At 49.8% G+C, this 14,940-nt stretch overlaps 1 protein-coding gene across 1 annotated transcript in view; it reads left to right on the plus strand.

Annotated features, from left to right (window-relative positions):
- The window catches only part of fam49bb (family with sequence similarity 49 member Bb), a 30,187-nt gene extending 15,462 nt beyond the window's left edge, over positions 1-14,725 (plus strand). Inside the window, 12 exon segments of the mRNA XM_079754762.1 lie at positions 4,839-4,930; positions 5,894-6,015; positions 6,303-6,408; positions 9,544-9,683; positions 12,004-12,081; positions 13,525-13,641; positions 13,784-13,863; positions 14,053-14,059; positions 14,061-14,180; positions 14,280-14,297; positions 14,299-14,351; positions 14,503-14,725. Of these exon segments, the coding sequence (XP_079610888.1) occupies positions 4,858-4,930; positions 5,894-6,015; positions 6,303-6,408; positions 9,544-9,683; positions 12,004-12,081; positions 13,525-13,641; positions 13,784-13,863; positions 14,053-14,059; positions 14,061-14,180; positions 14,280-14,297; positions 14,299-14,351; positions 14,503-14,566 (978 nt within the window). The 5' untranslated portion in view covers positions 4,839-4,857 and the 3' untranslated portion in view covers positions 14,567-14,725.
- Positions 14,726-14,940: the final 215 nt, after the last annotated feature.

Raw genomic sequence — 14,940 nt, forward strand, 5'->3', positions numbered from 1 at the left:
GGGAGGGAGGGAGAGAGAGAGGGAGGGAGGGATGGAGAGGGAGGGAGGGATAGAGAGAGGGGGAAAGGGGGAGGGAGAGAGAGGGGGAGGGATGGAGAGAGGGGGGGAAAGGGGGAGGGAGAGAGAGGGAGGTTGTTTTCGTGCTCTACTACGGGATCCGTGCACGTGTTTTCCACGCTGGTCTGGAGGAAAACCTCATGTCAGCACTCTCTTAGCATTAGCTTAGTGATGCTCTAGCTGCTCTCCCAGAAACCCGGCAAGGTCCCCTCCATGCCGCCCCTAGCCGCCGTGCACGCCCCTAGACGCTGTGCATGCCCCTAGCCCTCGTGCACGCCCCTAGACGCTGTGCATGCCCCTAGCCCTCGTGCACGCCCCTAGCCGCCGTGCATTGCGTGCTGAGCGGCTGCAGCACTGCGAGGCGTGTCTATGTTGCGTCTGTAGTGATGCTGCTGCTGCTGCTGCTGCTGCTGCAGATACTGCTGCTCCTATATCAGTCTCTACTCATCCTTCATTTGGATTCTTATTTTCACTGTCTTTAATCAGTGTTTTCACTTTGTTTAATTCATTATTTTTTTCTTAATGTTTTTTTTGTCATTTTTATTCAGTCTTTATTCAATTTAGACTATTTTATACAATCTTCATTTATTTTAGTCTTCATTTTAATCATTATTTTTTTACACATCATGATCCTTTTATTTATTAACTTAAATTTATGATATAGCAGTGGCTATGAATATTTAATGTATATATATAGGGAGCATTTGAGGCTAAAGAGAAGCTTAATATGTGACGGTATGCTCCTGTTACCATAACAAGATGAAGACCGTTAGATCAGTGGCTGTCTCCGTAGTGGAATTAAGAAATCTCTCCCAGCCCCCAGCATGCACTGCTTCTCTAATCCGCTGTGTTTAGCGCATTACCTCACCGGCATAAATATATTCATCACTACTACTACTACTACTATGGCTACTACTGCTACTTCTACTACTACTACTGTACTTTCTGATTGGCTATTCTTGGCTCTCAATGGAGCCAACTGTTTTTTGGCTCCATGGATACAGCACATGATTCGCTAGACTGGCTCAGCCAATGGGAGAGCAGAGTGGGTATCTGGTTGTCGGGGGTAACTCTGGAAGCTGTCCTGACTGGCGCACGCTATGTCTTTTGAGAAAAACAAAAACAACCTCTCTCCCGCTCTTCTCTTCCCCTCCCCTCCCCTCTCGCCCTCCTCCCCCCTGTACCTTGCATACCGACACACAGCCTGTTCAGTCTCTGGTAAACATTTGCTTGCCGGTTTGGTTATAATAATAGTGATGTTAAATTTTTTTTTATTTGTAGCCCTTTTCCAGTAATTCATTAAGGCTTTAACGGCACTAAATTAAAAGGGTAAACAAATATAGAATATCAAACCTTGAACCATTTAAAACCATACAATTGAATGAAGTTAAGGTTCATCCTTAAGAAGGAGTAATTTTATGTGAGTTATATTGTGTGTTTAGTTGTGTTATTGAGTGTTGCGGTTTTAGGAGTGTGTTTAGGAGTGTTCTTCTTTGAGGAGTGTGTTTGGCAGTGTTTTGTCTTTAGGAGTGTTGTTCTTTTAAAAGTGTGTTTAGGAGTGTTGTGTGTTTTAGAAGCGTTCATTTTTTAGGAGTCTTGTGTGTTCAGGAGTGTTGTTCTTTTAATATTGTGTTTAGGAGTCTCGTGTGTCTAGGAGTTTTCTTTTAGGAGTGTGTTTGGCGGTGTTGTGTGTGTATAGAAGTTTTCTTCTTTTAGGAGTGTGTTTGGCGGTGTTGTGTGTGTATAGAAGTGTTCTTCTTTTAGGAGTGTGTTTGGCGGTGTTGTGTGTTCAGGAGTGTATCTCAAGAAAAGTGTCCGGCTTCTTCTTCTGCACCCCATCTCTGCTTCTTTAATATCATGTATAATGCAGGGGGGGGGTGGCTGTGTGCTTTGGGGATGAACTCTCAGACGTCCTGAAGGTGACCTCGTTCCCCTGCAGAGGGAAGGGGGGGGGGGGGGGCGGACACGCCCCGGGCATGCTCTGCCCCCCCCCCCCGTCCCCCCCCGTCGCGGGCACTGCAGGGTCCGGGGCGTTGCCACCCTCACGGGGCGGGGGTTGGTAGAGAGGCCTGGGGGTCTATGGGGGTCTATGGGCGTCTGGAGCTGGTCCGGGGCGCTCCTTGCAGCGGTGTTGGTTGGGCAGGTTATTGATGACATGAGTAAATGACTTGGGGAGTGAGTGGTATGAGGCACGATACGGTGATCATAGTTGGGATCCGTGGCTCAGAGATCCTGCTGATACTGGTGGTAGTACATGACTCCTCCCCCTACAACTGTCTCCTGTTTTATCTGCTACATCTCCGTCTGATCTACCTAGCTACCTTTCTATCTGCTCCAGATACCCGGCTGTCTGTCTGTTCGCTTTACCTACCTACCTTTATGTATTCTCTGCCTACCTGCCTGTCTGTCTCTCCGCACCACCTACCTGTATGTCTGTCTGTCTGCGTTACCAACTTACCGGTCTGTCTGCTCCACGTACCTGCCTTTCTACTCTACCTACCTGTCTGTCTGCCTAACCAGCCAACCTTGTCTGTCTGGGTCACTCCGAGTCAACTGTCAATAATCGTACGTGACGGCCGGCCACCAGAGATCGCCCTCTCTCTCTTGCTCTCTCACTCTCATGCTTTCTCTCTCTCTCTCTCTTTCTCTCTCCTCTCCTACTATCTGTCTTGTCAGTAAGTGTTAGGTCTGAGTGTTGTTTCCTGCCTGTCAGGTCCCATATTCACCATGACAACAAAGTACCACCGGTGCTGATGTGAGTGTTGGGAGCGGGTCATCGTGACCCCAGTGTGACCCACGATGGTCAAGTGGCAAACTGCGGCCTGTGTTGTGAAAAAGATGCACATTTCGTCAGCGTATTTGTTGTTGTTTGGGCATCTGACGTTCACATGTCAACATGTAATCACGTCAAACACGCGATAATACGTTGGATTAAGCTTTTAAGCTGATAGAGATCCTCACTCACATGGCTCCGAGTCCGTCTGCTCCACAGCGTGTAGATCGACTTGGAGGATTTGAATTTACTTTCATCATTGGATGCTTTTGGTTCCAAAGGACGTGTGTGTGTGTGTGTGTGTGTGTGTGTGTGTGTGTGTGTGTGTGTTCATCTTCCCACGTTAGACAGTTACTCAAGTTGTATTCCCATGGTGGTTTTGGGTGAGCCCACCACTCCTCAGCCCACTAGTCTTGTTCTCAGAACTACCAGCTTCTACCCTCAACCTGCTGCACTGAACCACCACCTAGTCTGTCTTTTATCACAGTAGGTATGTCCTTCAGTCTGTCCTCCATCACAGCTACAGTCTGTCCTCCATCACAGCTACAGTCTGTCCTCCATCACAGCTACAGACTGTCCTCCATCACAGCTACAGACTGTCCTCCATCACATCTACAGACTGTCCTCCATCACAGCTACAGTCTGTCCTCCATCACAGCTACAGACTGTCCTCCATCACAGCTAGAGTCTGTTCTTTATCACAGCTACAGACTGTCCTCCATCATAGCTACAGTCTGTCCTCCATCACAGCTACAGACTGTCCTCCATCACAGCTACAGTCTGTCCTCCATCACAGCTACAGTCTGTCCTCCATCACAGCTACAGTCTGTCCTCCATCACAGCTACAGACTGTCCTCCATCACAGCTACAGACTGTCCTCCATCACAGCTACAGTCTGTCCTTTATCACAGCTACAGTCTGTCCTGTATCACAGCGTCTGTCCTTTATCACAGCTACAGTCTGTCTTGTATCACAGCTTCAGTCTGTCCTCCATCACAGCTACAGTCTGTCCTGTATCACAGCGTCTGTCCTTTATCACAGCTACAGTCTGTCCTGTATCACAGTGTCTGTCCTCCATCACAGCTACAGTCTGTCCTGTATCACAGCTACAGTCTATCCTCCATCACAGCTACAGTCTGTCCTCCATGTATAGCGTCACCACAGCTCGTGGGACGCCCTACTCCACAGCTCAAACCCAGGGCAACGCAACGTAACTCAAGTATTCCGCGATCAACATTATATACAGACAAACAAGAGGCTATTTAGACCGAACCGGTATCCATGATGTGACGTTTCAGCCGGCTGATTCAGCCGGAACGAGGCGCGCAGGGCAAAGGATCGAGAGCACTGAACCCTGCGGCTCTCCAAGGACTCCTGCCCACAGAGCCGGGGATGAAAAGCAGAAGTGTGGCCTTGGTGGAGCAGGGCAAGCGGAACCCTCTCTATAAATCACCTTTTTAAAATACCACTGCCATCTGGTCGCCCTTAGCAACGGGAAGCCAAAGCCACAGCAGGGGGTCCTCTGGGAAGACCCGCGCTGAACTGAGACGGCAGGGTCACTGGGTTCACCCCGGCATCTTGTCTGGATCGGTCACATGGTGTACCCTCCGGCAGTTGGCTTTACCCAGAGGCTCGACAGTCAGGCTGAGGTCAGTCAAAGCATACGGACATTATTGGACGCTGGATAACGCTGGTTCGAGCGGGTAGCTTGATTCCAGCTCCTCTTTTAGTGGTCAGGAATGGCGGGATTTCACCAAAGTGCACCTAGGGGTTATTGAGGTGCTGCGACATCAAAAGCTGCATCACATGCGCTAGTGAGTGAGTGCGTGAGTGGATGGATGAATGAATGTATGAATGAATGGAGGAGAGGCGTGCATATTAGAAAGGTGAGCGGTGTATAAATGCAGGCTCTGTTTTTATTAAGTGGTTAAAGCTCCGTCGTGGGAACCGAATGAATGGCCTGCCGATGGACCATGTAATGAGTTGCCGTTGTGTGTCGGTTCCCCAGGTTCCTCAGGAACCCGACCATGGGGAACCTCCTGAAGGTGCTGACCTGCACCGACCTGGACCAGGAACCCAACTTCTTCCTGGACTTTGAGAGTAAGACCCTCACCATCCCTCTCGTTGCTCTTCCGTGGTGTATACCACACATACACATACGGTATACCATCTCGCTGAAGTAGGGGTGCTTAAACATCATCTCGGAATCCAAAAGTACATTTTCAGCGTCTGTGGGACCTGACCTGATGCCTGGAAAAACACTGAGCACACAAGAGCTGGTGTACTCAAAGGCTTTTGTCTGTTGGGCCACTACTCATCTCCAATTGCATCATGACCCATTCTGGGTCCCAAACCATGGTTTAAGAGCCCCTGCCTTAAACCCATCCACCCCTACGTTGAACCCACCGACTCACCCCTATGTTGAACCCACCGACTCACCCCTATGTTGAACCCACCGACTCACCCCTATGTTGAACCCACCGACTCACCCCATGTCGAACCCACCGACTCACCCCTATGTTGAACCCACCGACCCACCCCTATGTTGAACCCACCGACCCACCCCATGTCGAACCCACCGACTCACCCCTATGTCGAACCCACCGACCCACCCCTATGTCGAACCCACCGACTCACCCCTATGTCGAACCCACCGACTCACCCCTATGTTGAACCCACCGACTCACCCCTATGTTGAACCCACCGACTCACCACTATGTTGAACCCACCGACTCACCCCTATGTTGAACCCACCGACCCACCCCTATGTTGAACCCACCGACCCACCCCATGTCGAACCCACCGACCCACCCCTATGTTGAACCCACCGACTCACCCCTATGTTGAACTCACCGACTCACCCCTATGTTGAACCCACCGACCCACCCCTATGTTGAACCCACCGACCCACCCCTATGTTAAACCCACTGACCCACCCCTATGTTGAACCCACCGACCCACCCCTATGTTAAACCCACTGACCCACCCCTATGTTGAACCCACGTTAATGTTAAAACTCTTTTGAAGCCTAGCTGGTACTAACTACGCCGCTGCTTCCTGCAGATGCTATGCCCACGGAGGCAGAGAGGGAGGTGTGGCTGCAGGTGGACGTGGTGCTGAAGGACGCCAGAGGGATCCTGGACGAGCTGCAGGCCTACAAGGGAGCGGGCCAGGAGATCCGAGAGGTGCGCACCCCTTCAACCGCTCAGAGGAGGGGGAGCTGGACTCCCAATGGGAAGCCTCCTTGAGAACCAGTGGCTAACCTGGGGCTGCCTGCTACCCCACGATCATATCCATTTACTTTATAACAAAGTGGCTTGCAGTTATATACAAGCAGAAGGAAATTCTATTGCATTCTCACACTTTATTGTGCTTTAGAACGTTCTTATCACTATCCAAAACATTATTTTGCTTGTTGTGTTTCTATAATTTTCTTAAATGTAACTGTCCCGTTGGTTCTGTCTATCGCTAGGCAATCCAGAACCCAAACGACGATGTTCTGCAGGATCAGGCGTGGGCCGCCGTGGTTCCGCTGGTGGGGAAACTCAAGAAGTTCTACCAGTTCTCCCAGAGATTAGGTACGTAGCACCCACAGCCATCACGGTCTGTTTGTGAAGCTCTGTTAGAAGAGGCATCTAGGTGATTCACAGTAGATACCAGCATGTAGTTCCTCTAACGGCCTCTAGGTGGTTCACGGTAAAAACAAGCATGTAGTTCCTCTAACGGCCTCTAGGGGGTTCACGGTAGAGACCAGCTTGTAGTTATTCTAAGGGAACTAGTTCATATGATGAATGTGATGTATTTACTGTGGTCCAGATTGTCAGGTTGGCCGTCAATGCGCCGAATATGAACGGTTTCCGTTGCTGGCGGCAAATGATATCTTCGCTCCGTAGAATGCAAGGCAACTTTATTTATATAGCACTTTTCATAAACGAGGCAGACTCAAAGTGCTTCACATAGAAATATCACCATCAAATAAAATAATAAAATAAAATAGGTAAGTAAAAGAAAACAAGGCAAAGTAAAAAAAATCCATTGTGGAAAGTGAACAATAAAATGAAGTAATAAAATAAAATACATACGTAAGAGAAACAGCAACGTTAAAAAAAAGAGTGCAATGAATTTAAGCAACATGGATTCTATGTCCATTTGTACTGGTATACTGGTATGTAGGGAACTACCACGCCCTTTATTCATGTTGGATGGTCCCTATAGCTCCATCTTCCTGCTGCTTTGGTTAAAAGCAAAGACAGAAGTTGCATTGTAAGACGATTTGAATACCTAATAATAAAATGCCTCGACCTGCTCAAACATCACCTCCATATTAATTTACATCAAATATTTGGCTAAAATTATTTGGGTTCTCCCTATACCACCGAGCTGCATATACATGGAGCTTACATGCTGACTACGGCAGTCTTTACTGTTCAACCTTCTACATACAACCTTCTATATACAACCTTCCACATTACAATCTTCTACATACAACCTTTGTCCATGACCATAATAGTTAACCTCATTGGCACTATTGGCTACTGTTGGCTAATCAAACACATATTCTCTCACATATGCCTACCTACGTGTGTGTACACAAACGCGCACGCACACAGACGAACCAAATGTTTTCAGAAGCACACACATGCGGTCACCCCTCCTTGTATAAACAAGCGTGTAAGCCTTTCCCTGCATTGACATGCTGCTTGCAATGCAGTCTTCTGATTGCCGCTATTGGCTGCCTCGTTACTATGGCGATGGGAGAAGGCGGGGCTGGGAAGGCTTTACACCCAGGGACCCCCCCCCAACTCCGACCCCCTAGGGCTGGTGGGGTGCCTTGATGACCTTCGCCCTGTTAATCCCTGTTACGGCGGTAATCCCGGTTACCAAGGGAACGGCAGTCAATGGAGGCAGCGGGCGCCATCCGACGCTCGCTGTTATGTAACAAAGCAGGTCGCCAGGTTGCCCTGATGGGGTTCAGAGGTCAGGATGTGGCCCGCGGCGCAGCCTGCTAGACAGCTGGCTACAGGCTAGCCGGCTACCCGGTCAACGTTAGTAGCAGGGGCTAAAGGTAGCTGTTGGTTTACTGTTCAAGAACCCCTATTTCAAAGCCGGGCGTGATGTTATTTTAGCTCTCAAAGTCTAGCCGTTTGTGACATCACAAGTGGGCGTGATGTCACCAAGATGAATGACGGATACATGAGCCTACATGTCTACGCAGTGGCTGGTAGGCTGTTGCGTTAGTAGGGGCCCCACTTAGTTTTTGCTAATTTTTGCCAGCACACCTAGCATTTGCCAATGGTAACACAGCTAGGTTAGCTGCTGTCGGTGTTGTCGTAGGTGTATCGTTACTACCATGCTACTGTGTAGGAGCTACAAACGGCTAGCGGGGCTAGGGGCTAGCTAGACGCCTCTAGACACACAAAGGCTGATGCCAAGCACGACTTTTTAGCTTACCAACCAACTGGCGCATGGTCCCGTGCACTACTTAACTCTGTTTCATTACCCACAAGCCATCATGCTGGTTAAAGTGCCCATGAGCCAACAACATGCAGGTTCAGTGACGGAGGAAGAGTTTCATGTCCCTCCATGCCTGTGTGTCTCACTCGCTCTCTCACACTCACTCTCTCACTCCCCCTCACACTAGCTCTCGCCCTCACACTCGCTCTTACCCTCTCTCTCGCTCTACTCTGCGCTGCCATGACCTGAATTGCACCAGACCCCCTCTGTCCGAGTCGGGTCTCTCCTCCATTTTGGATCTTGTGTTGACAGTCGGAGGTGGGGGTGGGGGGCGGGGGCAGGGGGTAGCTCCACTACTCAGTGTCTGAGAGCGGCGGTGCTAGCATGTGGGCGTCGTTAGGTCAGCGGACACCAGGCTGGATCAATTAACCCCGTCATCTGGTCGCCCTGACAGACCAGTGGGCCAGAGCCTCAGACCAGTCTCTCCTCTGGTCTGTCTGCTGGTCTAGGTCTACCAAGTGTAGCTCTGATAAGGCTCTGTGTTTTCCTTCTTTCAAACAATGCATTGAACAAAGCAATGGACAGACTACCAACACCCCCGTCACCAACACCACTACACCGCCCCGAGCGAGCTTCTCTTGTGCCAATAAGATAATGAGTCTCACGTTTTATCACCGCCTTAGTAGCAAAGGCTTTATGACACACACACACACACACACACACACACACACACACACACACACACACACACACACACACACACACACACACACACACACACACACACCTCCCCCCTAGTTCCCGCCCAGCAGACTGGCAGGTTAGTGGGCCCAGGAGCCCGGGGGCGTTGTGTGAGTGTGGGGGGGGGGGGGGGGGGGGGGGGGAGGGGGTAGACTGGTACCCATGTCTCCCACTAACGAGGACGTTTCGTCTGGAGGACATTTTGCGTCTCAAAATGTCTGTATAGACTCCTGTCTGGAGTACGAGTTAAACACAGAGCGACAGGACCACTCAGGATATTTAGTGTCGGGGGTGTTTGTGCGTTTTTAATTGGGGAGTTGTGGCTGTCGGCGTTGAACACACCTCAGCTCTGATGAGGATGTCATTTCAGATCCTGTATTACCAACAAACACACACACACACACATGGACACACACAGGAAAACATACATTCGCACGCACGCACGCACGCACGCACACATGCACACCTCTTCATGGCTGCCGATTATTTTAAATGTGTGTGTGTGTGCTTACCAACAGAGGCGTCGCTAAGCAGCCTGCTGGGGGCGCTGACCAGCGCGACGTACGAGGACCCGACGCAGCACCTGGAGAGAGAGCAGGCGCTCGCCAAGCAGTTTGCAGAGATCCTGCACTTCACGCTGCGCTTCGACGAGCTCAAGGTCCCCAAGAACACTGGACACGCAGCGCCCTACACACTCGGCTGGTTCACATTATCTATAGAACTACCGTCACTAGTTCCTCTAGAAACATCACTTCTACCGCACATTATCTGTACAAGTACTGTAATAGTTCAAAATAGCATAGCACATTATCTTAATTGTTATGGTTCATTTAGGACTATCTTTTCTACAATCCTTATCTATAGAACTACTGTAATAGTTTCACTAGAAACATGACATCTACATCACTTTATGTCTAAAATGCTGTAACTAGTTAATCTAGAAACATCTGCAACATCTGTTAGGATTGCATCTGTGAAGCAGCAATACTGGATCACAAGCAATCGGCTTGTTTTAAATGGGCACTGCACAAGTTATCATCTAATAATCATAATTATAATAATAATTATAATAATAATCTCAAAATCCTAAAGCAAAGATGTGTAACTCTAATTTCCGACATGTTAGGTCCTGTCATTTTTTCATGCCAACCCTGCCCTGAACAAACTCAGCTACCTAACTGTACCAGAAGGATTAACCGACCCAGGCGGTTTCCTCCAAACACCGGGCAGGACTTACACTGAGCTGGACTAGGCCTTCCACCTCGGCCGTATATATGAGGATTAAACGTGTCTCTCTCTGGGGAAGAGAACGGGGACTGGGAACGGTGTGAAGGAGATGAACGACCGTTACCCTCTGGGGGGATGTACTCCTGCAGTGTGTTGTGGTTTATAGATGAGAAACCACTCCAAGAGATGGACGTGTCTCTCTCTCTCTCTCTCTCTCTCTCTCTCTCTCTCTCTCTGTCTCTCTCTCTTTCACCCCCCCCACCCTCATTTTACACCAGTCAGCTGAACGTAAAACTGTCAGACACACAGTTTTTCTCTCGAGCGCTCTCCTATTCACGCTCAACTGAGTCTTATTAATGTCAGTTCTGCATAAAAACACAGTGGCCCCTGATCCCTCGTCCCCAGGGGGTCTTACTGGGTCCCCCCCCCAGTCATAGCCCCCTCAGGTGAGGGACCAGCGCCTCTATCCGGGGTCCATGGTGGACGGGGTCTCCTGACCCACTTAGCATGTCTGGCTGCCTAACGTGTTCCAAAACATGACCCCCAACAGCCAGCCCTGATTGGTGGCTTGTTGGTCTGACTGGTTGGTCTGATTGGTTCGCCATTATAGGGGACATATTATTGGCTGTCTGGTGTGAAAGTGTGTCAAAATAACATCCTCGTCATCATCTTCATTTCAACAGACAGTCCTAGGCTAGACATGGGCGTGGCCCATCAGCATCAGCAGTTCTGCAGCATGCAATAATGCATGGATTCTCTGTCTCGTTCTCTTTCTCTTCTCTCTCTCCGTTTAGACTTAACTTATCTGTAAAGTTCTCCTTCACAGTTGGGGTCTCGACAGAATTCCCAGCTCCACATTAGGCACTGCTTCCATGTTCAATAGCAGGGATGAACTTCCTTTACAACTGGTCTCTGAGCTGGTCTGTTGAGGTCCAGACACCCTATGTTGCTGGTCCAATATGTCGGCCCATCCCCCCCCCCCCCCCCCCCATAGCTCACTAGGAAAAAGAGGGTGACAAGGATGGAGAGAAAGGAGAGGAAGAGAAGGAGAGGGACGGGGGAGATGAAGAGGAGAAATAGAAAGAGGGGAAGAGCAAGAGGAGGGAGAGGGGAAAGAGGAAGAGGACAAAGGGAGCAGGGGGGAAAGAGGAAGAGGAGAAAGGGAGGAGAGGGGGAAAGAGGAAGAGGAGAAAGGGAGGAGAGGGCGAAAGGAAGAGGAGAAATAGGAAGAGGAGGGAGAGGGGAAAGAGGCTAGACAAGAGAAAGGGAGGAGAGGGGGGAAGAGGAAAAAGGGAAGAGGAGGAGAGGAAGGAAGAGAAGGGAAGAGGAAGCGGAGAGAGAGGAGAGGAGGAAAGAAAAAGGATAAAGGGAGGGGAGAGGGATTGAAGAGTAAGGAGGCGGAGGGAGGGTAGAGGAGCCAGTGTGTAGATTGGAATCAGCAGATCGACGTGTAATCGCATCATGTTCCTTTTTATGTCAGGTTTACCCCCCCGCCTCCCTCCAGGCTATACCTCTTCATTTTTTTCCACCTCCATGCTGACAACTTCCTGTCAGCGTGATGACATCATCATGTCGGGCCTTGCCAAACACCCTCCCGTTTCCCTCCGTCTCTGTTCCCCCACAGCCTCCTTCTTTACCGCTCTACTCTAGGGTCCCTTGGTACCCCCCCTATGGTGAACACAGTGGTGTATGGTGTATGTTTTGTTTATTTCTATCTGTTAACGTGCTGTTTGTGTGTGTGTTCCATACAGATGACCAACCCGGCCATCCAGAACGACTTCAGCTACTACCGGAGGACGCTGAGCCGGATGAGAATCAACAACCTGCCGGTGGGTTCCTCCAGTCCTCTCTCCTTCTCCCTCGGATCCATCCCATACGCCCGGGCATCCCCCCCCCCCCCCCCCCCCCCCGGCCCCCTAAAATCTAGGTCACCGTGGTAACAGTGCCCAGGCTGGGTTCAGGGCCCCTGTTGGGCGTGAAGACAGGGGAAAACCCCTCGCTACGCTGGGAGCACAGCAGTGCTCTTCTTCTCTGGATAAATTATTGTGTTGAGAAATGACTTGTGTCAGTTTGAGTTGAGATATCAGACCCACATTTCTGGAAGGATTGCAGCTTCTTTTTTTTTTCTGCTCCGTAAGGAAAGTCTATTAGTTAAGGTGTTTGACTCCCAGTTTCTGTATTCGATCCCTAATATCCAAATTCTACCTGTAGGCTTCCAAGAGCAAGATGCCCCCTGACCCCTACCTGCTCCTTAATGACTTGTCTCTGTACTGCCTAACCCCATCCTATCCTTAATGACCTGTCTCTGAACTGTCTGACCCCTTCCTATCTTTAAAGACCTGTCTCTGTACTGCCTAACCCCATCCTATCCTTAATGGCCTGTCTCTGAACTGTCTGACCCCTTCCTATCCTTAAAGACCTGTCTCTGTACTGTCTAACCCCTTCCTATCCTTAAAGACCTGTCTGTATTGTCTAACCCCTTCCTATCCTTAAAGACCTGTCTCTGTACTGTCTAGCCCCTTCCTATCCTTAAAGACCTGTCTCTGTACTGTCTAGCCCCTTCCTGCTCCTCACTGACCTGTATCTGAACTCACTGGCAATCTCTTTAGAGAAAAGCGTCATGACGCTTTTCTATATAGCTATATGACGACGAAGCACATTTTAATTTTTTCCTTCCATGCAACGTCGACATGGCACTTCTTGTCATCGGAGAAGTCTCCTTTCATTTTTGTTATTTGGGTGAATAATGTCTGGCTCTTCTGCATACATGCCTGTCTGTTGTTCAGCGGGGACGGTTGGTTTCATGCGCTCCTTTCAGACTGTTCCGTTAGCCAAATGGTTCCCAGACAGTAGGCTGTCGCGTTGCGTCGCGTCCCGTCGGTGGGCCTCGCTGTCTGTTCGTCTCGGCGGCGGCGTCTCAGGCGTCACAGTGAGACGATGGAGATGAAAGCCCAATGTCCCTTGTGTGAAACGCACGCTCTCGTTTTAAGTCCGCTCTTAAAAGCCCAGACGAAAAAGATAATACAGATATTAGACATTGAAGGAGATTATTTATATCCTTGCACCTTTTTGTTCTTTTCCTGAAAGGTAGGCAGCTTGAGGCCCGGACGGCTCCTGATGTTGTTTAAGATGCATTTAAAACAGGATGAATCCCGCAGGGTTCTCTGTGAAACGTTCTCAAGACAAGGCAGAGCCACAACACTTTGTTTGAGTGGTTAATAATCAATATTGTTTATGTAAACGCTTAATATTTATCTTTAATAATGTTCCAGGCGGATGGGGAGAACGAGGTGAACAACGAGCTGGCCAATCGGATCTCCCTGTTCTATGCCGATGCCACGCCCATGTTGAAGACGCTGAGCGACGGCACCACCAAGTTCGTGTCAGAGGTGAGGAAAGAAAAAGGTGGACTCCGACCCTGATGGATGACGTGTGAGTATCACTTCATTAACTCTCTCTCTCTGTCTCTGTCTCTGTCTCTGTCTCTGTCTCTGTCTCTGTCTGTGTGTGTGTGTGTGTGTCCGTCTGTAGAACAAGAACGTCCCCATTGAGAACACGACAGACTGCCTCAGTACCATGGCCAGCGTCTGCAAAGTCATGCTGGAGACGCCGTAAGTCCTCACCTGGACTCTGATTGGTCGTACTGTTTTTATTTAGAGGAACATCTGGAGCTAGATCGGTCCTTTAACGATTATAATGTCTTTCAAATGGGATTCCTGCCAACAATCTGAATGAAGTGGGATGTAAAAACAAAGCCCCCTTGCCTTGCTCACTATGTGTGTGTGTGTGTGTGTGTGCAGGGAGTACCCGCAGCCGCTTCACCAACGAGGAAACGGTGTCGTTCTGTTTGCGTGTGATGGTGGGCGTCATCATCCTCTACGACTACGTCCACCCGGTCGGGGCATTCGCCAAATCCTCCAAGATAGACGTGAGTCTCCGCCCCCGCCCCACCCCCCTTGATCGGATTGGCCGCTGGCCCTGTCCGTAGAGACTAAAGGAGTGGTGTCTGTGTGTTTGTCTCTCACAGATGAAAGGTTGCATTAAGGGTCCTCAAAGACCAGCCTCCGGGCAGCGTGGACGGGCCTGCTCAACGCACTCAGTACGCCGCTTCGCTGACCGGGTCTGAACAGATTTTCAGTTAAACCTATAAACGCATCCCTTTGATGTTCCTTGGAGCAGAGTGTTGGTGACTAAACCGTTTCAGCTCAGCAATGCGCTTTCTAACGTTTGTGTGTTGTTCTTTTTCGCAGGTACACGACGAAACACCTAAACGACGAGTCGACCAACAAGACGATTAAGATCATGCTGCAGTAAGAGGCTTGTCGCCCTCGGCAACAGCCCCTCTCCGAAGGGCGGGAACCACTCAGATTAATCTTTTTACGCTTCTTATTTAATTATTATTTTAAAGCAAACGAGCTGCAGCTCCGCCCACCTTTACGACGGGAGATGTCGTCACGTCCGTCTTCTGTGCCAAAAAGCGAGCTGCAGCTCCGCCCACCTTTACGACGGGAGATGTCGTCACGTCCGTCTTCTGTGCCAAAAAGCTGTCGTGGAGTTGCAACGTTTCCGATGTCTATCCACTAGGGCCGACGTCTGCTCAGGTGTTTTTAAAAGCGGGGGTTTTCCCCCTGTGCCAGGAGCGCGGCGAGCTTCACTTGAAACATTTCAAAGAAAGAGAAAGAAATATA

This window comes from Pollachius pollachius (genome assembly GCF_949987615.1).
Source record: "Pollachius pollachius genome assembly, chromosome: 17".
NCBI lineage: Eukaryota > Metazoa > Chordata > Actinopteri > Gadiformes > Gadidae > Pollachius > Pollachius pollachius.